At 36.3% G+C, this 24610-nt stretch overlaps 1 protein-coding gene across 1 annotated transcript in view; it reads left to right on the top strand.

Moving 5' to 3' along the window:
- The window catches only part of nol11 (nucleolar protein 11), a 44831-nt gene that overhangs the window by 6195 nt on the left and 14026 nt on the right, over nt 1-24610 (top strand). Inside the window, exons 5-15 of the mRNA NM_001030063.1 lie at nt 4199-4256; nt 4346-4487; nt 7262-7465; nt 9524-9600; nt 9728-9851; nt 9967-10064; nt 12706-12759; nt 16485-16669; nt 16774-16899; nt 17191-17388; nt 17492-17570. Coding sequence (NP_001025234.1) covers nt 4199-4256; nt 4346-4487; nt 7262-7465; nt 9524-9600; nt 9728-9851; nt 9967-10064; nt 12706-12759; nt 16485-16669; nt 16774-16899; nt 17191-17388; nt 17492-17570 — 1345 coding nt within the window. The remainder of the gene's footprint in view (nt 1-4198; nt 4257-4345; nt 4488-7261; nt 7466-9523; nt 9601-9727; nt 9852-9966; nt 10065-12705; nt 12760-16484; nt 16670-16773; nt 16900-17190; nt 17389-17491; nt 17571-24610) is intronic.

Here is a 24610-nt window from a genome sequence, read left to right as displayed (position 1 = left end):
GTGCATCATCGATGATGCAAGCGTGCTCAGGCTCGAATGTAATGTGAGTGCGGGTGGTCTGAGGGGACGGGAGGGGACACACTCTTGGATCGACCCGGTTCAAGGCAACTGTAGATAATGCGAGTATGCCCTGAGATGTCCAGAAAGATGATGCTTGTGGTCAAGCTGCAGCACAAAAGGTCAGAAAGCAGAGGGCAGAACAACCTGATAGATCGCCAAAGCTACGTCCACATCACGATCCTTCTAACATCACATTAGAACATAATCTTTCCGCATGAAAAAGAAACGGGTACACCATAGCTCGCCTGGTTTCATAGCAGTTTTCACACAGGACTTAAGAGATGGGTCAGACCTTTGAGATGCAGTCATGTGTTCCTAATACGTTTTCAAATCAGAGTTTAGAAAAGCATTAGATACAGACTCAGGATTGATTAAAGAACAATCAATAAATTTAGCTGCTGGATTGCGGAATGAGACGGCCAAGTTCATGACTTCCTTTCACTGGAGAAAGGTTCTCTTCACACAACAATAATAGTTTGATTACGATCTTTACATGTCTGTACTGTACAGCAAAAATGCAACTGAACTAGCAATACTCCAAGTGCCTTAATTACATTTGTGTTTGATTATGACTTTATTCATATCTGAAGTGCTATTCTATTGCATGGATATGAACCATAATGTAATGCAGTTGTAGCCTGTGTTGGATGTGGCAGCTGCTGATCTCACCCACCCACCCAAACGACAGCAACACAGAGGTCAGCCTGCTTTGCCAGGTGTGTGCAAAGCACTTGTTTTGCAGTTCAAATCCAATTCTGCCCCTAATCTTTAATGCTAATTTCACCCTCATGCTTTATCATTAACATCATAACTCATGAGACAACTTTTCCCCTCGATGAGAAATCAAAACAGCGAAACCATTGCTACTTCAGCAATGCCGTTTTAAAGCTGGTATTTGAATGATTCCCTAGCAGAATGTCTAAAGTGATGACAAAAACAGGTGATTTTGCTCACATTTAAGATTATAAGGCTGAACGGCATGAAATGCTACCCGCCAACAGAGATATCTCCCAGTATTTCACTGTTGCAATCAGAATATCACAATAATTAACCCAGAAAAAGTTAAAGCAGCGCAAACACTACCAGATTACTGTTGTGTTTGTAAACAGGAAAAATGCTAAACACATGCGGGCATTTCTCTTTTCAGAACTAGTATGCAGAAACGAAAACAGGAGACTATTAGAAAACAGATGGCCAACCAAAAATGTTGAAAATATTGACTTAGAAAGTCACTTACCAGTTGTATAATCATTTGATCAGCTGTACTTTAAAATGAAGCTTTGTTTTTTCTCTTTGGTCTCTGTCGCCATCTTGTGAATACCATTGACACAATGCAAGGTCGAATTTATTTTTTTAAAGTGCAAAAATTACAGACAAAAATTTTGGGTTCAGTGTGCAATAACCTAAACTTCTCCATGTACATTTCTGTTAAAGAAGTGTGCGATGTGAAGCAATCTGTACACTCAAGGCTTTCTTGAAACTGTTTTTCTATCATACCTTGGAAACAACTTTAATTTTTTTGTTTAATTGTCAAATTAATGTCCATATGAATTAAAAGAAATACGAAGCAGAACCGAGAACACTCTTGCTTTGCCTTCCTCCTGTTAAAAGTCAGTGATATTTGGATAAACATGTCAGAACACAGGTTATGTCTGTGGCAAAGAGTAACAAAATGCAAAAAAAAAATAAAAATTAGACAATAGATAAATTAGGGAAAAGAAATGTAGCACAGGTTTGTTGTTTCTAGTATTCATAAGACCACAATTTTGTGAGCTTCAAAATTACCATGGTGAATGTTTCTACATTACATTACTCCGCTCAAATTCCAATGCATGTAAAAAACTATTACTAGTGCAATCATTTTTTTAAATTTATATTTATTCTACTTAACGCATGGTTCTGACATGTATAGGGCCGGGAGAGGGCATTGGCTTCAGTACACACAAGCTAAAAAGTGGAAATGTCCCTTACAAGCAAATTTCATCATGTGCAAGAGAACTTAACCTTTTTCCTAGAAACCAACGTTTTATTTAGTAACATCTGTTTAGTCCTCTTCTACGGTGTCCCTGATCTTTTCCCAATGAGAGAACATAAAGAGAAAAATTGCCAATGATGACCTTAAAACTGTGAAATAAAAGGAAAGGCAAACTCCTAGTCAACATTTCAACTTTAAATAATGAGCAAAGTGCATATGCACAATGCCCAACTTCTAAGTTCAGGAGCACCTACAGGATTTTCAAAGTTACACACATATTGAGCACCACCCTGCCTCAACAGCAGGATACATGTTTACAAAGTATTCACAGCAGTAAGTGTTCCCACATTACCTCGGAAGAACAAACTCTGTAGAAAGAATGAGTAAACTCAAAGTCGTTGTGAGAATGAGGATGTCTGCTTATTTGTGCCAGTCTGTCAGAAAAAATATTTTTTTAAAGCACCTTGAATGGTAGCGACTATGCGAAGAGGCTGTGCAGATGGATCTGAATTGTTTAATGAAAGAGACACGAGCTGGACCTGGATATATTTTAAGATTAAAACATGGAAAAATGATCAGATAGTAACTTTGGTCAATTTTACTAACGGATAAACAGCTCTCAGTAATATTTCAGCATGCTGAATAGCATTTATCGGTAAGAATGACATCTCGCCCTGCTCATCATTCTCTCTTCATATAGCCGTATAAATGGCTATTACACAATCATAATACACTGCGATATAGCCTGGGTCGTTAGTTCGTTGCATTGTTTTGTTTTCTCACTACAATCGATCTGCTCAATAGGACAGAGACCATCACATTCAGGCGATCTCAAACTGATTGATTTGACGCGGATGCGAGCGCAACTGCTGGATATATGCCAAACAAACCGCACTAATGGGGGAAACGAGACAGATTCCGAACAAACGTCTATGTGTGAAAGCACCGTAAGATTGTATTTGCACAGAATTGACCGACAGTCGCAGCAGGCAGCTCTGGCTCGATCTGGCAGGCAACAAGGCAGCACTGGTCCGATCGGGCCAGTAACACTCTGTACACTGGCCTGAGCGTCTCGCACGCTGGTCCCATTCCATCGAGCAGTCCTTATTGTCGAGCCCTGCACCTCACTGCCAACTAGTGTTTTGGAAGTGTTCATGCAGACCAACAGAGACAGCGCGTATAAAAGTATAAAATGCACAGCTACAAGCGTTGCATGTGGCGTTGGTTATGCCGGTCACTTGACGCAGAAGTATAAACCAGGCTTTAAGTGCTGATGAGACTGCGGGCTTCACCCCGTGTGGGGAAGCAATATTTGTCCCATTAGTTGTAGGCCTTTTGGCAAATGTCTCAACTAAGTTTACCTGTTTTATAGAGCGTTTACTTATTTTAAACCTTGTTTTAAACAAAAGCTATCTGAATTGTAATTTTTAGTGTGTGAAAAAACTGCCAGCAAAATTAAAGCCAATAGATGTCTTAACCCATATACCACCATGCAAGTACACACACTTTAAACACACAAATGCACACCTTAATTAATTTATTTTTTCAGTTTCAGTTATGTAATAAATAAATAAATAATAATTCACATTAACTCTCATGGTAGGTATGCACAGTGTGGTAAAAAAAAAAAAAAATATATATATATATATATATATATAAAATATATAATATATATATATATATATATATATATATATATATATATATATATATATATATATATATATATAAAATATATAATATATATATATATATATATATATATATATATATATATATATATATATATGTATATGTATAAATTTATATAAATGTATATAAAAAAAACATCAACTTCGGGTCATACACAGGCCAAAAATTTTGATAAACTGCTGGACAAGGGCAGGGCTTGTGTGTCTGTGTGTTTTGGGCCAAGGCCGGGCTAGGGCTTAGATTTAAGGGCCTTTCAGGACTCTACTTGGGAAAATCCAGGAGCCATAGGTATTGATTTTGCATTATCTGTTTACTTGCATTATATGAATCTCAAAGAGCTACAATTGCATCTAAAAAGCTTTTATGTTCTGCTAAAGAAAGTCTAGTACATTTTGTATGACCTCAGCCAAATTTGCATATATTGGTTAACAGTTTCTTTAGATGTAAGATGTTATGTTTTCTGTTCCACAGGTGGAGTACTGTTGTTGGGGCAGAACACCAGCTTGTTTTGTTGTTTTGCACGGAAAAGGTTCTGTCTTTTTAAATCTGTTTATTTTTATTTTCTATCAGTGCATGAAGAGAACCTATGAATCAGTTCTGATAAATTGTGTGTTTCAGAGAGGAGAGCACTACCTGTATGCTCAAAGATTTAACCCCAACACTGTTGTGAAGCACAGATTTGAGACTGAACCTGGTCCCTTCGCTCCTATCAGTTTCTCTGCCACATGCAGAGGTAGTAATATACATCTGCAGTACTTGTGTAAGTGTCTTCATCATCTGATTATAATGACCAGGGTTTGAAATTGAAATGACTTTGTTTTTTAGTTTTGCTTTTGCTTTTGCACATTTTATAGAAAATATTTGTCAGTGATGCTCCTGCGTTTTCAGAAATAGGTTTCTTACATGCAGATTAATCATTTTGACATTGTACAAGTTAACAGTGCCATTTCACAGAGCTCTGCTAAGCCCACTGTATTTTTCAGTTATGTCGTACTAATTATTGCAAAAAATTAGCAAAGTAATATCATTTATTAAGCACATTAATGTCAATATAATCAAAGTTTGATTTAACTTTTTTTATAGAATACTGGTAAATATTAATTTACCATTTGTTTTGAAAGAACTGAGAGATTACCATTGTTGGTCACACTTTACAATAAGGTTTATTAGTTAATGTTAATTAATGCATTTACTAACATGAACAAACAATGAACAATACATTTACTACTGTATTTGTTCATGTTAGTTAACGTTAGTTAATGAAAATACAGTAGTTCATTGTTAGTTCATGTTAACTCGTTAACAAGTGTGGAGTTGGATGTTATTAATGCATTAGTAAATGTTAAATTATGATTAATGAATGCTGTACATGTGTTGTTCCTGTTAGTAAATGCATTGACTAATGAACCTTTTTGTAAAGTGTTACCCAATTGTTTTGTGTGGGCTATTGTAAGAATATGAATTTGTAAAAATGTAATGAAGATTTAATTGGATATATCCTATGGAAGCATACGAGCAGCAAAATTCATTTTGAAATGTATTATGCAAAATGGCAATGCAAAATGTTAAATAGGAATGTATTTCTGTATTCTAATTTGCAATTTTCCAAGATGTTGAGTGCAAAATGAAATTAAATGACATCGTTTGCATTTCTCATTTCAAACAGGGTTTTATAATATAAATTGTATCCACATTTTAATGCTTTATAAGTTGCGAAATAAAATTAAAAATGCAATAGTCAAACTGAATTTGTGTATAAAGTACAAGCAGAAAATGTTATTTGTCCTAAATGCGTTTACACTCATGTCTAGGAAACGCAGGATTACACTTTTAGCATAACACTATGCGATGTTTGTAGCAAAATTCATTTAAAATGTAATACACAAAATGTTAATGCAATATGTTAAATGGCAGTTTATTTCTGTATTTCAGTTAGCACTTTAAGACATATGTTCATTGTTTGCTGCAAAATGAAAAAAAAGAGAAAAGAATCCATTTTCATTTAATACATCGCAACGAATGGAAGGCGATGTGAAATTGAAAATGCATTCATTTGGTTTTGATATTCGACAGACATTCGTGCAGCAGTTTTAGGGATCATCTGCGAATTACATCGACAAAAACCAAAAAGCACAGAAACGCAAATCAGAAAAAAAAAGTATTTTTAGAAGATTCCAATATATGGTTAAAGGCCAGACTGATTTCCTACAGGTAACAAGGCTACTATAGCTCTAACTATACGATACAGACAAAGCAGAAATAGGCAATATATCTTGCCTTAAGCATACAGTACACATAATCTAAAGCACCTAAATGTTATTTTTGTATCTGCGTATGTAGTAATTTATGTAACTGCGTGTGCGAATGTCTGGCGAATATCGAACCCAAAACCAAATTTACTGAGCAAGGAGGTGATTGGTTTTCTAAAGTATTTCCCATTTCACGCTCCAGGGCTTGTGCAGCTTCATGAAGCAGCTGCGGAACAGACTTTTATGCTGCCAAATGTCCCAAATAGCCTCCTCACTGCAGCAGTGACGACAAAACATAATACCCGCCTTGCAGCAATGGTTGCCTTATGTGGCTGTGGCCAGCCCAGAATGCATTTTCAATTCACATCGCCTTTCATTCGTTGTGATGTATTAAATGAAAATGGATTCTTTTTTTCATTGTCACTTTGCAGCAAACATTGCACATGTGTCTTGGAAAGGTTACAATACACTGCCATTTAGCATATTGCATTTCGTTTTGTGTATTACATTTCAAAATGAACTTTACTACAAACATCCCACGGTGTTATGCTGAAAATTTAATTATTATATTACTAGAATAAGTTCATTTAGGACAAGTAACATTTAAATGATCATTTCATTTGTGTATTGCATTTTCATTTTAATTTTGCAAAAAATAAAGCATTAAAATGTGGTTATAATTTACATATTAAAACCATGTTTGAAATGAGAAATGCAAACGATGTACTTTTATTTTCATTTTGGACCAAATATTGCACATATGTCTTGGAAAATGCAAATTGATATACAGACAAACATCGCCATTTAACATATTGCCATTTTGTATTTTACATTTCAAAATGAATTATGCTACTACTATTCCTCTTCCTAATGTTCATTTATGACTTATAGTTAACTTACAATTTTAGTCTGTTTGCAATAATATTTTGCCCCCATGCTTTTATTGGTAATGTAAAATCTTTAATTGGCCAGTAATCAAATTCATGCCACAGCTGAGAATTGGGCAAGTTCAGTTGTAAACAAGCAGTTGCTAGAAACAAGCTTGACCAATCAGGATCTTGAGCTCTTTCAGATTGACTATAGGTTCATTCCACTGGTCTATAAATAATTTCAGATCAGTAGTTACCTCTTACCAACTAAAATATTTTTTTTTAAATTTGAATAAAAATCAAACTCAGTCACTGCTGCTATCTGTTAAACCCGGTGCCAGCACGCTCAAATAGTAACATAGTGCCTTGATGACAATTTGTACTAATCTAGATGAAATTGCATTACATCTTTTCAGATATGAGTGGCAGAATATATGAAAGTGTTTTACCACTCAGAAGTTCAGTTTCTGAAGCTGAAGGTGTCCAGGCTCTACCCCGCTCTTTGTGTCTCAGTTTACCTCTGGGGGAGCAAGAGCTGACGTCTGGTGCTGCTATTGTACTTGATGAGGCTCATGTTGCTATTGTTGGATTTCCCCACCCGTCTGCTGGAGCTGGCAAAGGTGACCCTTATTATTACCCAGTATATTATCTTTTCAATCTTTTGTAACTTGATTAACTAATGTGAAAGCTGACTTTATTGGCTATTTTGGTCAATGTTAAAACAAGAGCTCAGTCAGTATGTGCATATTTATTGGCGAGTTTCAAATATTTTTGTTAAATGTGCATAGGAGAAGTATCAACAGTAACTTGCAATTGCAAAAACACTTGTTATCTTGTAGATTTGTAAATCTTGGTAAAACATTTTGATTTAGTCTGAGTAAATGCTATTTAGTTTGTTATATTTTATTCAACAAAGATCTAGCATTTGTCTACTTTTAGGCTCTTTAATATTCATTCATTAATTCCAAAACCTGCGATTTAAAACAGACACAGATACAACATTATTTTTTTCTGTTTGTATACGACTTCTACATTTACGATTGGTGTACTTAAAAAAAAAACAGCTTCACCACGGACATGAAGACCTGATTACGAGTACGATTTAAAAAGCATCACTTCACTGTTAAAATTACGTCACCGCTGTCACAGGCATTCATAAACAAGCTAGAGCCATCGATCACAATGGTGAGGTAGATATGTGAGGTCCTAGATATGCCTCTGTTGGAGGGAAACAGCATGTCTCGGAACCTACTCATCAGCATGATCACACCTAAACCTAACATTATCATATGGAAATGGAAAGTTACCTTTTGCCTGTTAACAGCATACTTCTGTAGTGCACATGCAATACAGTTTTTTCATTTATGACATATTTACATACTTTATCTCTAAATTTACTCTAATTATTTATATCATTATCAGTTAAGTGTTTAAAATAACTTTATTCTCTTTTTTTTGTATTGCGACCAGACATTGCTTTGTATCGTAGGATGAATAATACATTATACTTGAATGAAGCTGAAATAACAGTTTCAGTATGTGATCAACAGTATTTCAGTGGTCTTGAACTTTGCTGCTAGGAACACACTGCACTGTTTTTCAACCCGTTTCAGCAAATTTGCTTGAGTATTTTATATTATCCCGAATAAGCTTAATTAGCTGCTTAATTGATCTGACCTCTCTCTGGCTAGTGTCTTTTAGACAGCATGGGCATTAATGGCCCATTCCCAGTGAGGGGTATGGTACTGCATGCTTGTTTTATGTCAGTGTTTACTGTCAAAAAGTACCAAAAAGTGAACTGTACTGTACCACTTTTTGGGCACCCTTTCCAATGTAGTTTCACTTTTTCTCTCTACTCTCTATTTGCATGCACTCGCCACATGTCTATATTTTAAATTATGGTAATAACCACATTCCACAACAAACACGAGAGTGAAGCACAGGAAACCAAACAAGCAAACAATTCTTTCAGCAACCCAAAACACTAATAAACTGCCATGTTTAATTTTCGCCTTTTGGACTATTTACTTTTTAACAAGAGGTTAAATGTGCTTGTGAAGAATAAAGATAGAGATGAGAGGTTTGCACTGTAGGCTAGATGTTTTATTTTATTTTTTAACCCAAATAAGGCCTAAATGTACGCTTGAAATTTCGGAGACTCAAGTGTCATGTCAAGAAATGTAAGAGTCATGTGTTCCTATTTTTTACTTATTTATTTTTATATAATTGCAGATGTTACAGTAGGCTATTTCACATTATCATTGATCTGCAGCTATAATCAAATCCTGTTTATGACCTTAAGTTAATAATTGATGTATAAGTATGTGTGAATAAAGCGTCTGTTTTTTGAGAAGTGGTTCTCATATGTGAACGCTCCGTACAGCTTTACTTTTACATTTCTTTGAAGCGTCAACTGCAGCTTTCTGTCATACACCACACCTTTCAAAAGGGTACAGTTTTTTCAGTGGATACACAAGCCTGATAAATGTGACCCGTACTGTACTGAACTGTACCACTCTGTGTAAACAATAAAAATAAAAACAAGTATAAAGTAAAAGAAACAATCAAAGTAAAAGTTTATGCTCAGAGATTTTCTTAACAACCCTTAGAACAACACCCCTTCCTTTTATCACCATGGGCTTTTGGTGCGATGATCATTATGATGTTGTCATTTGCAGATTATCTTTGCATCTGGAACAAACATTTCCAAACTCTTCAGGCTTGTAAAGAATTGGCCGGAACAATCTACAGTCAGGTGTGGTTATTACTTATCACCTTTATTGCTATTCTTATTACACTTCTACAAATCCTGAAATAATCTTAATAATTTATTTGTGAAAAATAAAAAAACATGAGGAGAAAACTTTTTTTTCTGAATACAGATCTGGTGTTATTCTGGAAAGCTGTACATTCCTCATGGGAAGATACTATCAGTAATTTCTTTTGAGTGCCAAAAGTCATCTCTCGCGGCTGCCATGGGAAAACTGAAGCAGACAAATCAAAGTGGTAAAGATTTGAAATTTCATTTGAAATATGAAAAAATCTGTCCTAATCTTTTCTTCAGAATATATAAAATGAGGCCAAAATATTAAAGTAAAAATCCCTTTTTCCTTCTCTTCAGAATCCAAATCACACACCCCCTTGTCTTCCTGGACGGCTTTGCCGCACAATGACAGTATAAATGCAGCAAAAGTCAAGAGCAGAATGTCAACCAGAAATGTAAGAGACATTTCATTGTTGTTTTTCCCTACAGATGTTTATGCATCAATGTGGTTTTTGCCAGTTGCACTGAAAAAAATTTGTCAAAGTATATAAACCTGCATAAGTTTTAATAGCAGTCTTGTATGGGATAAAATCGCTGTCATAAATATTGCGTGTGTACATAAAATTCATGCCTCTGTAATCATAAAACCGTAAAGGAAAATGGAGCATACTCGTAATATTACGACGGTGCAATTCCAAAACCTGCGATTGAAACAGACACAGATATAACATTTTCTTTGTCTGTTTGTATACAACTTATACATTTACGATTGGTGTACTTTACAAACATGATATACAGCTTCACCACGGACACGAAGACCTGATATTTAAATTAAAATTATGTCACCGCTGTCGCAGACATTCATAGACAAGCGAAAGCCATCGATCACAACGGTGCGCTTGCTGGGCACTCGAGCTTCCACACACTGTCTCGGGTAAGATTTTTGTTATTCCCTCTTTGGGAAATGTCCATCATGAGCAGTGATAAAGGTTGAGACTCAATGAGATCCATTTTCGCTGTGTTTCTTGGACATTTTACAGAATCAAAATTAAGAACGTAAGAATGTAATGTAAGTTAACATTACAGGCAGCGAGCGCAGAATTTCTCAGTTTCTTAACAGTGTTTACCTATAGCATGACATCTGTTGATTAAGTAACCTTTTTTTAAAGCCAGATCGACCATTGATCTATTATGCAATGAAGATATAAGCAAAAGGCAAGTTAAATATTTGAGGGTTTGTGCTCACAAGAGGTGTGTAAAGTAAAACATTTTTATGAGACTATGAATCAAAATAAATAAATTTTAAATATGTTAAATTTGTGACCCCGAACCACAAAACCAGACATGAGGGGCAATCATTTGAAACAGACTTGGCTGTCATCTTAAAGCTGAATAATTAAGCTCCTCATTAATGTATGAAAAGCAGATGATATGTTCAAATATAGTTTTTTAAATTACCTTTAAATGTGTATGAAGGTATTAGTAAATATTAATACATTGTTTATTGTTATATAATAATATATGGTAATAAACTATTACCATTACCATTAACATTTATATTACTATTTAGCCTTATACTATTCTGGGTGTTTCTTTTTTTCTGCGTGTGCGCTTCTGTATTGGTGATTGCTTAATTGCCACATATTTTGCTTATTCTGATTTATTTAAAGTTGCAAATAATTAATAAGAGTAAAACATTTCTCTGTTTTATCTACCTATACTGGATAAATCTGTCTAATTTGGTTTGTGTTCTCTGGTGATCTTAGGGTGTTTGAGTTATTTAAACGGGTAAAAGGTTACTTCAACAGATGTCATGTTATAGTTAAACACTGTTAAGTGATTCACTGAGAAACTTTGCGCTCACTGCCTTTAATGTTACATTACATTATGCTGACTATCCTCTACTCTTTCTTAATTTTAATTTTGTTAAATGTCCAAGAAAGACAGCGAAAATGGACCTCATTAAGTTTCAACCTTTATTACAGCTCATGGTGGACATTTCTCAAAGAGGAAATAACAAAAATTTTACCTGAGACGGTGTGTGGGTGCTCGAGTGCCCAGCAAGCGCACCAGTGGAATCGATGGCTCTCGCTTGTTTATGAATGCCTGTGACGGTGGTGATGTAATTTTGACAGTGGAGTGACGCTTTTTGATTCATACTCTAATCAGGTCTTCGTGTCCATGGTGAAGCTGTATTTCATGTTTGTAAAGTACAACCATCGTAAAGTCTTTTCCAAACAGACAAAGAAAATGTTGCATCTGTGTCTGTTATAATCTGGATTTTGGAATTGTACTCTCATAGTATTACGAGTATGCTCCGTTTTCCCTTGTTTTTATTATTACAGATGCCTGAACTTTATTTACACATGAAATATATGGATATGTAGTAGTGTAAAAGTGTAGTGTGAGTGAATAACACCAATTTTGCACTTGTTTCACAAGAAAGCCTTCCACAATATATCAGAATTGTTCTATTCAAAGGTGAAAGGAGAAAAAGCTGCATCAAAGTTATAAGATGCCTTCCTTTTAATAACGGCACATGTTTTATAGAGTTGTAACAATGTGAAACAAAAGCTCAACTGTCAAACAAGCTTAACTCTGTTGTGCAGAGAACAGTTTGTGATTGAAAAGGGTACATCTCTTAATTAGTCATAGCAGAAGCATCTCAAGTTTGTGAAATATCCTTTAAAAAAAAAAACTGTCAAAATAGCAATATATTGATTTCTATTTTTCTGTAACCTTAAGACACTTATTACACTTATTTTATGGAAACATGGACACATTTTTTGCTTAGCTGTGGTTTACTATTCAGTGAGGTGAGCACTCCTTTGAGCACTTGTGCTTAAGTGAACTTTGTTGCAGGAGCTTCTTCTTTGTTGATGTATCACATATTGTACAGTCATATTAACCAATAGTCAGTATAAGTAATTTATTCATTTATATTGTATAATAACTACTAGTCAGTTTAGTCTGACTGTAAGGATTCAGGAGATGAGAAATAGACAATTTTTGAAGTTAGGTTGTGGTGTACTCTCTATTTAATACAATTTGACCATAACATTTATTTACTACAATAACGTGATGCTTTTTTTGCAGGCTTCAAACGTCAAGTCTCCACTGACAGTAGATCAACTTATAGACCACATTAAGGTATTTTCATTTTTTGTGTGTTTTTGAAGGGGTGCGGGGGGTTATGTGAAACATAATTCAGGGTTAAGCCATGGTCACACTGCAAAAAAACAAAGACAATCCAGCATGGTTATTAAGTTTATTAATGACTAGTCTGACATATAACGAACAAACATACAAAACATCAACAAAATCACAGCGAAGAAATAAAGAGTAATGATAAAGTATGACAAATCTCACTCCGTTCCACACGACTAATAAGAACCATTAAGTATTGATAAATGCTTTAAAAGGGCACAGCTTAAAACGCATATAAAGAAATACTTGCATTCCTCTCACTTGTGTTGTGTGAGTTTTTCCCTGATGCTTGGAAGATGAAGTCTCTAAAGAAGTCCTATTGTCATTTGCCGTTTGCGTGAAGTTTGTGGTACAGATCAGAGGATACGTGAGGTTTGATCTTTAACTGAGTTTATACTTGCTGGAAATAAGAAACGTGTACTTAGGGGAGTCATGCGGTTATGGAAATGGGGTCTTCCTTGGTGGTATTCATTCAGAGACCTTCTGCCCAGATTTTGGGGTATAGATAGATTTTAACTATTAGTCAAGTCACACCCATTCTCTACTGACTGACTGTCTCTGGGCCGCTTTTATGCGTAATGAGGATCCACCCCAAAGGAACAGTTGCAACTTTAACCAGGAGTAATAAAGAATGTAAGGCATATAAGTTATTATTATGCATTTTGCATCACCAGTTGTGTAATAAATGAAAACGTGCAGCGATATAAAACATGACACTTTAGACACACGTTAAGCAGGATCTATGTATTTCTACATTATCTAACACCAAAAAAGGTCTATTGGTAAATGCATGTAATATTGAACAGAACATATAAATTGCTATCAAACACACTATGTACATTTAAGAAGTGAGCTATGGGTTTGAGTCCATTTCAATAGTTAAGCCTTTCTTGCGCCAATAGCAATAAAAGTGTTTGAACAAAAGCACTCAAAGTTATTGTATTTTGGCTTGGGAAGAGAAATCAGAGAATTGCTTACAGCCTTAATACTACACTCATTAATAGTGCAGATAAAATTAAGTAATAAAAGCCACCTCAAAGTTTTGTGTCTTGTTTTGAATATGTAATAGTTAATGTTTCTGATGGCAGGTGATAGTGAGTTCCAAACCTAGGGAGCAGAGTGGCTGAATGCTCTACTACCCATAGACGATAGACAAGTGAAGGGAGGTATAAGATCTCAGGGTGAGAGAAGGAGCAGTAATATGAATGAGGGCAGACAAATATGGAGGGGCGAGATTGTGGATGGCTTTAAAATCAATTGCAATTAATAAAACTTTAAAGTCAATTAGAAAATTAACTATTAACAAGTGAAACTGTTGCACGACATGGGTGATGTTATAAGAAGGCATTCTGATGATGATACGGGCAGTTGTGGACCAACTGAAGCTTACGGAGGGATTTTTGGGTGAGTAATTATGCAGTAATCTAAATGACACGTAACAAGGCTATGGACAAGGACAGCTGTGGTGTGAGGGGTAAGTGAAGGGCGGAGTCGGTTAATGTTTGTAAGCAGAGCAGAGATTGTTATTGATGTGAGAATCAAAAGATCAGGGGCCTCATGTACGAAGACTTGCATTGAAATCATATTAAAACATTCAGATGTATGAAACACTGCGTACGCTGAATCACACGCATATTCTCTTTGTACCTCTGAATGAACATGAAACTAAGCGCAACATGCATGAGCGCAAAACCTCCCTGCCTCCTCCCCCGTATGAATATGCTAATGACTCTACTTTGGCAAAACCAAACGAAGAAGCAATGGCAAAAGCAAGCTAAAAGAGAAACTTTGAACCAAATGTGAATTGGAGGTGCGCCTTCGGTAGACCGGAGAAAAAAAGTGTTATTTGCAAGTTTGTCCACCGGAATTAATAACAAAAGAAAAAAATAGAGTGGGAAAGCTGACGTGGGTAATGCAGTGAGGTCTCGTTGGAATGAGGTAATTGGGCGATAGTCAAGCTGACATCAGCATCGCGAGTGGCGTGGCTCTTAAAGGCCATGTCAACATGTTTTGAGACTGTTATTCCTGAACTCGGTTCAAATCCAGCGTCTGATGAACTCATTCTTCTTTTTCCCCCCACTACATATCAGATTTTGCCTACTCTTCAACACGAGGAAGACAAGTAGGAATAAAGTGTGTGTATTATGTTAAGCGCATTTGAGCATCACATATTATTTGCACATTTATTGAATGGAAATGTTTCCGATACGCGTAGCCTATGCAAATTCATCTTCAGATTGCACTTTTATAGCAATGTGCGTACAGTCGATCGATGCAATTTGATTGGGAAAACCAGCGATCGCTGCAAGTTGCGCTTTAATGTTTGGCTGGTTAACTGCATGGTATATAAAGCTTATATACCTGCTAGACATGCGGATGATCCTGTCTCATACAGCTGCCATTGCACAGCTCAAAGATACTTTGTGGTATGCAATTTAACACAATTGCCTCTAGGAGTCCCCAATGGAAATAAAACAAACACACACAAGAAAATGCACGTATGCCAGGCATGAAGTTGGCGTGGGCCAACACACATTCTCAAGTTCATTTCATTGTTAGTAAATCCAAACGTGAGCGTGAAACCCGGCATACGCAAAGTTTTTATGTCTACACAGCATTGATACAAGTGGCCCCTGGTGAGGAAAGGTGTCTAAAAAGGGAGTCGGTACTAGCAAATCTTATGTCAATATTTTTTGTTAAGGAAGGAGATAGTATCGGGAGGTTTGGTAAAGGAAAGAGGGAGTGCAAAATTAAATGAGAGGAGAAAATGATCAGTTGATCTGAAAGATCATCAGCTGTACAGTCAATAACTCAGACACCAGAGCAACAAATTAGGTCAAGGATGTGTCCTTTAGAGTGTGTTGGAACGTTGTCCAAGAAAAGTCCAAAGCCCTCAATACATGATATATATATTTTTGGAGTTATTTTTATCCACAGGAATATTAAAATCTCTTAAAAGCTATAATATTTGATGAAAGGGTGATAATATGTGTTAAAGCAGCAAGTCGCTTAGTCGTTATTTGGTTTGGGGTGGATGATAAATTATTGCAACAAATGTAGGTGTGGATCCAGAAAGTTTAGATACCATAGATTCAAAAGAAGGGAATGAAGGAACAGGACCTGCTGAGATTTTCTGTCTCTCGTCGTAAATTATCGCAAGACCTCCTCCACGACTGGAGCCACAGGTTGACAGGTGTAAACAAACCCTCGAGTAGTGGATTCATTGTTGCATAAACTCACTGGGTTGTTGCCAAGTCTTTGTTGCACACACAGTCAAGGTTGCGGTCAGTGGTTTGACTTGCATTCATTTTGTATGTGAATGTGGCAGAATGGAATCACAAATTGATGTGACAAATTTAGCATGTTGCTATGTACTAAAGTTTAAGTTTGACTCCATTCTGACCTGCGATTTCACGTCACAGTGCGAGATAGTTTTTTTTTTTTATTGTTGCATCATCTTGTTTTATTCAGTGTCTTTTTATAGCACCATCTGACAGAATTTCACATGCTCAAACTCTAGTATGACCTTAAATTGACATCAAATTGTTCAAATGCAACTGCCTAATTGTGCCGTTGTTTAAGGATTGCTGTATATTTTTGTATTTGAAGCGGTATATACCCATAGATTATATTCTTTAATTTGATGACCCAATTTACTTATTTACCAGACTGCTGTGGTAGAGGATGTGCAGTCAGCGGTGGGTGAATTTATTCATCAGACTCCTCAGACTGACCTTCAGCTTGCAGCAGGGAAAGTGACAATGGTGCTAGTGTCAAGATCCCAGACAGATGACAGCTTCTACCCTCAGCGTGCATTTCTACAACTGCTAGACACTCGTTATCTCTGCTACAGGTTTGAATATACAATCAGCTCTGTGGACACATTTGTCTACCAGGTACTCCAATGTAAATCTCTATTCATTCATTTGTTTTGTTTGTTTGTTTTTGGATATGTAGTGTTTGCCCAGAATTGTTGTCTCTGGCCATGGCAAAGAGAGATTTTCAACTCTGTCAGATTGCTTTCCAACTTTTTCCAGACATTCCTGAAGCTGTTACCTGTGCTTATCTCAAAACCATTTTGAGGTGAGTCTTCCACTAACTTTTTGTTAACATTTGTTACATTTAAAAATTAAGTCACCATAATCCATAGGGGTGTAATGTTCAAAACGAACCAAAAAAAATATGGTTTGTACATAGCAAACCGAGGTTCCCCCTCCCATCTGTTTGTGACACACTGATTGATTGATTTATTGATTTTTAGTTTACTCAGATCACCTGACTGCAATAAACAGACAGGTGAAGCCAATGTATAAAGTTATTTGCACAAATGTCTTTTAAACAAGTTAAAAAAAAACAACTTTTGTTTGACTATAGTACTCCAGACTCTGAGATGGAGACTCTAACCCTTGACACAGAGAGCTTAATCATCATGAAAGAAATGAGTCCAGCTCAAAGTCAAATGGAGGAAGGTGAGCAGCAGAACGAGAACGGTGTCTCTAGCAGCAAGCAACAGAGGGATTTCTTGTCCATGGATATGAAGTGTCCTGTGGGATTACACAAGGGTGTCCTTCTGTATCCTTTGTTTACTTGTTTATAATCAAAGAATGTATGCTGTTTTTTCTGTTGAGTTTCATTTGCTTTTCTGGTCTCTAGTTTTCTTTAACCAGTTAAATAGAAATGATGTTTTGCAGACCGCATACAGTGACAAGCCTCTGCTGCAACATCTAAAAGATCTCACAGTTTTGCAGGTCATGGTGAGTATCTGACAAATGCGTCTTGATTTTTGTCTTTTGTCTTGAATGATTGTTTGGTGGTAGGTAGTGTTAATTTTTTCCAGCGTACTGTTGCCCACTGTGATAAGGTGTGAGGGTAAAATGTGGAAAGAGAAAAGGGACTGGATTAAAAAGGGCTTCAATTACAATCAAAGACAATTTGCACACTGGCTATAGAACTTTTTCTTTGTTGCTGCTTGGAGGGCCCCATAGTGAACAGCGACTTCCGATAGACTGCTTAGAATTTTGGTTAAGAATTGTCACCAGTCAGAGCAGTGTTTCTCAACTAAATGTCAATACTGTTTTCAGTGGCTTACGGACTGTTTTTGTGATGTAAAACTTTAATTTTGAAAGAAAGTCGTGTGTTAAAGCTGCTATACTTTTGTCAGATGAGGTTCAAGTGCAAGAGAAAAATGTTCTCCTAATTTAGTATCTGCCATTACATCAGATGCTGAAAAATAGCATCAGTGTTCCTGACCTGTCAGCTGTTCTAATGTACTCCACGGCTCTTAAATGCAAACATGCGCGCACACCCACAGACAATACCTCACTGCATTATTAAAAGCAAACCATATTACTTGCATGAAACTAGCAGGTATGCAAGCCACGCGATTTCCAAAAATTACCAATAAAACTGTTAATGATTCTATTCTGGCTGATTTGCATTTTGATTCTAATCGGGAGCCGTTTATGTTTCATTTAGTTAGTTCGTGTTGTGTAGTATTTACCATGATGTTTTTTTTTTTTTTTTTTTTTTTCATTTCAAAATGTCATTTTATTTTCACTTTGACATTTATTCAATTAATGTGTCAGTGGAACAGTACAGTAGGCTGCGTGTGTGTCAAACATTTTGGTGAATTACATTTGTTTGGGTTGGTTATATGTTTAAAAAAAGAGGAAATGTTTACTTTAGCCATGACAAGGCTTCATTTAAACGGCACAAAATGCTGTCTGAAAACGAGGGAAAATACCTTGCAGCAGTTGTCTACTGAGTAGACACCGATTTTATTATGATTAAGACAATACTTTGAATAAGAGTCAACCATGTAAACAGCGTTTTTTCATGACCTTAACCCGACTAAAGTCATAATTGAACTATACAGAAATCAAATTAACACATGTGAAGTATGCCTATTTTAGAGTCATTATTGAAGTGCAGTACAGACATGTAAACACCTTAATCAAAACATTACCATCAAGTAGGACTTTTCGCCACATTTGGCAACAGGATATTCCATACATGGCTGTTTGACACTTCTTTGAACCTACAAAGTCAGTAAAGGACTGCGGACACCCACATCACAAAATGCAAAAGTTTTTTCTTTACATTCAGTGTGCGGTGTTAAATTCCATTAAACAACACTCTTCCATCAGTTTGTCATGGGCGCATGAATGAAATGTTTCTGAATAAAAGTGAAGCTACCAAACTGCAGTTAAAGTCTAAAAATTAAAAATGAAACACCCGAATTACATGAAACTCTGGAGAAAACATTAGAAGCGTGGTCACGCAATTTATCTATATATCGTTATACAATCTAAGTGCTATATTATTGTAAAATGGAATCATGAAAGGAACATTTAAAAAGTAACTCATCATATTATTATATATCATATTATTGTCTTATTCAGATTAAGGCGAATAATTAGATTACTGATGTCCATGTAAACGTAATCAATTGAAGTGCCAGATGATGTTGCAAATTGTCAAAGAATAGCTGTGCATTCCTCTATGTGTAATTGTAAAGCATCTGCTCATGTTGCTGTGTCAGAATTCTTGCTTGTAAAATATAGCCATTACTTAGAACGCTTGTTTTTTTTTTTTTTTTCCTCTTTTGCAAACTTGATGAATACGATCACGCATGTTGAATATGAAGGGAGTCACTCACCGGATGCACCATACTGCGCGGTTTCCCTTCTATAAATTCCAAAGCAACAAGAACAAACGCCTTACATCGACAGTGTCAGTATTGCTCAACGTTGTTTAGAATGAAATGGTTAGAGATGGTGTGACACAACATGTACCTATCTGTGCCTTTGATGCACCCCTTGATGATGCTTACGTCCTTGTCGTAAGCAATGATTACTGCATGAGGAACAAATAAATATAATATAATAATTATATTAAAATGTTATAAAATAATATAAATATGCATTCATTTCTCAATAAGATGTATGATGGATTCTTCATTAACTGCCACAATAACTCCTAGTTATGTACTATAACTTTCTGTTGTGTGCTTTACTTAATGATACCTTTCCAAATCATTAGCTAAACATTGTTAGAGATTTAATGCATTTAACTATTACTAGAGGTGTGAACCTGTACTGGTCTCACGGTTCGGTTCAGTTACGATTATCATGCCTTCGATTTGGTTCAATTCGATATCTCGGTGCATTACGGTGCATTGACGATGCTTTCCATATACAGTGTTATATTTTAGGGGGGAGGCTATAACATCCTGTCTGTATAAACACACAGACACACAGTACCACACTGTCTCTGATTCAAACACATACACAAACATAGACAGCAACAAACAAAACACACACATACACTTAAGCCCTCGCAACAGCTCAAGCTGAGCAGAGCAGAACGAGAACGAGAAAAAAAAACGAGAAAAAAAGAGAAAAAAAAAGAAGCACTTTTCCGACGGTCCCTTACTGAGAGCTCCTCTCCGCACGAGCTCTCCCGGCTAAACACATTGCGAGGGCTTAAATGGAGCAGTGCTCGTAATGTCCAGCGAAGAAAAAAAAAAGAAAAGACAGCTGTGAAACATAACCATTTTTGCCTTTTTGTAGTAAACACACTTTAGATCTTTATAGGGTAAGAGTTTTTTGTGTTAATGCCGTCTATAACTGAATGTGTGTCAGGAATATCGAAAACAAAACCAACTGAACCACGCTCATTTCTGGTGCCCCCCTAGATATATAGCGCCCTTAGCATTTGCCTTTGGTGCCTATGCCACGGGCCGGCCCTGAGTTGGCTGAGTGTTGTAAATACTTGTGCTCACCTCCCTCGCGACAGAGCGCATAGGAGATAAATGACGTCATAATGACGTACATAATAACCGGTTATGATTATTACTGAAAAGATACTGAATTGTCCGTGTCTGCATCGCGGTGCACCGAAGAAACAATTAATTTTTACACCCCTAACTATTACCAATTTAAAGAGTTGTTGAGTTATGTATCGTATAGAATGTTCATTTGTTGTTCATGCAGTAGTCATTACTGAATGCTTTTGCTTTTTTTGCTTGATTATATGTGCATTACTTAAGCATTGTTTACTGCATATTATAGGACCTGTAAAGTGTTACCAAAATATTAAATAATCACACATTATACACTTCACATTACATCTGTCAGAGAGAAATACATTTTTTTTAATCCTAAAACAAACAACAAATATATGCCCTGTTGTGTTACTTTGCTAGCAAACATACACTAACCCTGCTGCTGACCCACTTTCTCAATCTTTTTTCTCCTCACCTTCGAATACGTGTCCCTCAAACTCTTCCATTTTTTTCTTTCATTTCTATTCACTTCCTCTGAATAAATATCTACCCATTAGTGTGAAAGTTGTAGAAAATAACATTATGGTCAATAAGCCTAATTAGCTGGCTTTTTAAAGATCCTGATCCAGTTACTATGACCATTTATGTGAAGCTGCTTTGACACAATCTACATTGTAAAAGCGCTATACAAATAAAGCTGAATTGAATTGAATTTTGCTTGCAGTCTCTATGTAATATACATATATGAATATTAAGTAGAGTATTTACCAGATTTTCTGACCTTTTCACTCACTTTCTACCAAGCAAGATCCTTTTTATTCCTGTTTTAATAAAAAAGGAGCTGCTGTCTTACAGCTCTGGATGCCTGCATACAACCATGAGTTTTTTCTCCTCTATTTTTAGATTTCAAATTCTGCCTCCAATCACCATGTAATAATTACACCCCTACAGGAGCAAGCTCCTGATTGGTTAATGCGACACAAATGTCCACCTAAGTTCAGATTTTCCAATTTAAGCGATGTGTGTGTCATGTGCAAAACTCAATTTGCACCACACAAACTCTCAATTTGCACTGCAAGGATGTCTATTTGCGTCTTTGCATTGACTTAACATGTAAATCACTCATGCTTGATGCTTCATTTGCATCTGGTGTGCACCCACCGTGAGAGAAAAAGCACAGTCCAATGCACACTCAATGTGTTGAAGCAGTTCCCTCTTGTCCAGCACTCTGAACTACAGCTGTCCCTCAAAAGTACCAGTACTAATAAAAAGATTATTAGTAGTACAAAATATTTTGCATATATATATTATATTACAAAACCATTTTAATATTGATGTATTGTACAACACTATTTTGAATAGAATAAAATAAGATTAAAAGTACTTTCACAAATCTGTATCTTATGAAAAGCACCTGTTTATAAACGCATCTAAAATGAGTTTCAAAAATCTAATTTGCACTCATACATGCAGCCATAAAAATACACATCAGGACTGATTAGATATTATTGTTCTCTTTGGCCTATTATACAAACTTCAAATGATCAGTGACAGTGTAAATTAGTCTCTCTTATTTATGAAGTTCATAAAAGCTTAGCAGGTGAAAACGCATTTAACAGCATTTGCACACCTGTATCTAGCATTGTTCACTTATGTCATCTTCATGCATATATATCACAAAACGGAGCCTATAACAAAACTGCCTCCTTTCATTTTTATTGATAATACTAAACATAGCCTCTCTTTCACTGAATATTAGTTTTAATAATCAATAATGGCCATTTTAAAAGTATAATGTTCAAATAAGTTTATACAATAGAAAAAAAGGCAAGCAATCAGTCAATTGTGCAGAATCGGTGTCCGCGGTTACATTAAGATATTAACCTAACTTATACTTGCGCTCAGCCAAAACACGTTACATGAGAACAAGTAATAGATTCATAAGACCAAAGTCAGGGAATATGTTGTTGGATATAGACAACAAGATGAATTCTATATCACGTTTAACAAATACAGTAAGATTAGATCCAACGAGAGATCCTTGATGAACAGTCTGATGTGCACACACATGCACACACACACACACACACACACACACACACACACACACACACACACACGTATATATATATATATATATATATATATATATATATATATATATATATATATATATATATATATATATATATATATATATATATATATATATATATATATACATACATAGACACACACAAACTCTGGCATGCGCTGCTGCGTGCTTTGAGCACATATCCATATGAGAGCTGTGTGTGTGTGTGTGTGTGTGTGTGTGTGTGTGTGTGTGTGTGTGTGTGTGTGTGTGTGTGTGTGTGTGTTTTTTGTTGCACACATACATATACACACACGTCTATAAAATTCCATAACAATGCTTTAAAAGTGATCACTCCCACAATTACAAACATTTCACTTGCTGTATACCACCTAGATCTTTAAACTAGATGCTCTATAGTTAAACCACAAATGAGCAGTGTAAATGAAGTACAGTATGCTTTGAGCAATGATACTTTTACAGAAATACAGAAGCTAAATTTGCGTCAAGGTATGTTAGCCTGTATATACATCATACAATGTGCCCTTTTAATATCATCATCAATCAAGAACTCAGTAATAAAATGACCAAAATATTTTTTTTTTGTACACCATATGTATGTGTACTTTTGTACATATGCCAATCATGTGGTCAAATTATCATTAATCATTTCATAAACAGAAGAGAGACACTGAGCCAGTGGCAAACCATTCAGTGCTTCACTTAGGGCGTACTCACACTATGCTATTTGTACCGTGCCCAGGCTTGTTTCCGGGATCGTTTGAGAAGTGTGAGTGCTCTGAATTGGGCTCAGGCACGGTTCACTTGGCTGGCCCTGGCCTGGTTGGAAGAGGTGTGCCAGTGTGCGATTCACCTAGGCTTTGGCGTGGTCATGCTTGTGTGTGAGTGCAAAATGTGCCTGAGTCCGAAACTGTAAGCGAGACGTGACTTTTAAGGTACTATTTCATATGGATTAATGAATCATTCTTACTGTTCAATGAACGCAAACTATCTTCGTTTATTAAAGACGCAAACCCCTCACTGCTTACTGAACAGTGCATCATTGATGACGTAAGCAATGAGTGTGGGCTGTCGGGTGAGACGGGAGGGGGGACAAGCATGCTTTGGCCCAGTTCAAGTCAACTGTAAATAGCGTGAGTACACCCTTACTAAAAGTACCTGACACAGGCCTGTGATGGTGACCCATTGCTCCCAGGAGGACTCTGACTTTTATTCATGGTTTGTAATGCAGAATGACACACTTTCACATAAACTACTCCCCTCACAATGACTAGGTGCTCTGTCTCCAGCCGATGTGAGGAAGACCCTATGTAGGATTGACCCATGTACTGAAAGACTGATGCACACCTGACAGATATCCTAAAACATGTCGTCAACATCTTACTGAGACAGTCAGTCATGCTTGCATGTCTGAAGTCTACAACAATAATACTAGTACCAAAGAATTCAGCACTGACTCCTATCATGATGATGTGCTTTGAGAGGTTAGTCATGCACAATACCAAGACCAGACTTCCCAACACAATTAATCCGCTCCAGTTAGCATATTGTCCAAACGATTGTCCATCTGCTCTACAGATGATGCCATTTTCCTCACGCTCCAACTGGCTGCTACCCACCTACAAAATAAAGACTTTTATATTAAAATGCTGTTTGTCGATTTTAGTTCAGCATTCAAGACAATAATTCCACAACAGCTCATTAATAAACTCAACCTGCTGGCCTATAACACCTCCCTGTACAACATGATCCGGGACTTTTAACTGTAAGACCCTTAGTCCGTCTGGGTCAGTCGTGATCACACCTTAAGCACTACCACACTGAGCATAGGTACCCCACAAGCCTTTGTGCTCAGCACGCTACTATTACCACTGCTGATTCATGATCGCTCTGCCATCTTCAGCTCCAGTCAC

This window comes from Danio rerio, chromosome 6 (genome assembly GCF_049306965.1).
Source record: "Danio rerio strain Tuebingen ecotype United States chromosome 6, GRCz12tu, whole genome shotgun sequence".
NCBI lineage: Eukaryota > Metazoa > Chordata > Actinopteri > Cypriniformes > Danionidae > Danio > Danio rerio.
The sequence above is the reverse complement of the archived record's forward strand: the minus strand, read 5'-3'. Positions and strand labels throughout refer to the sequence as shown.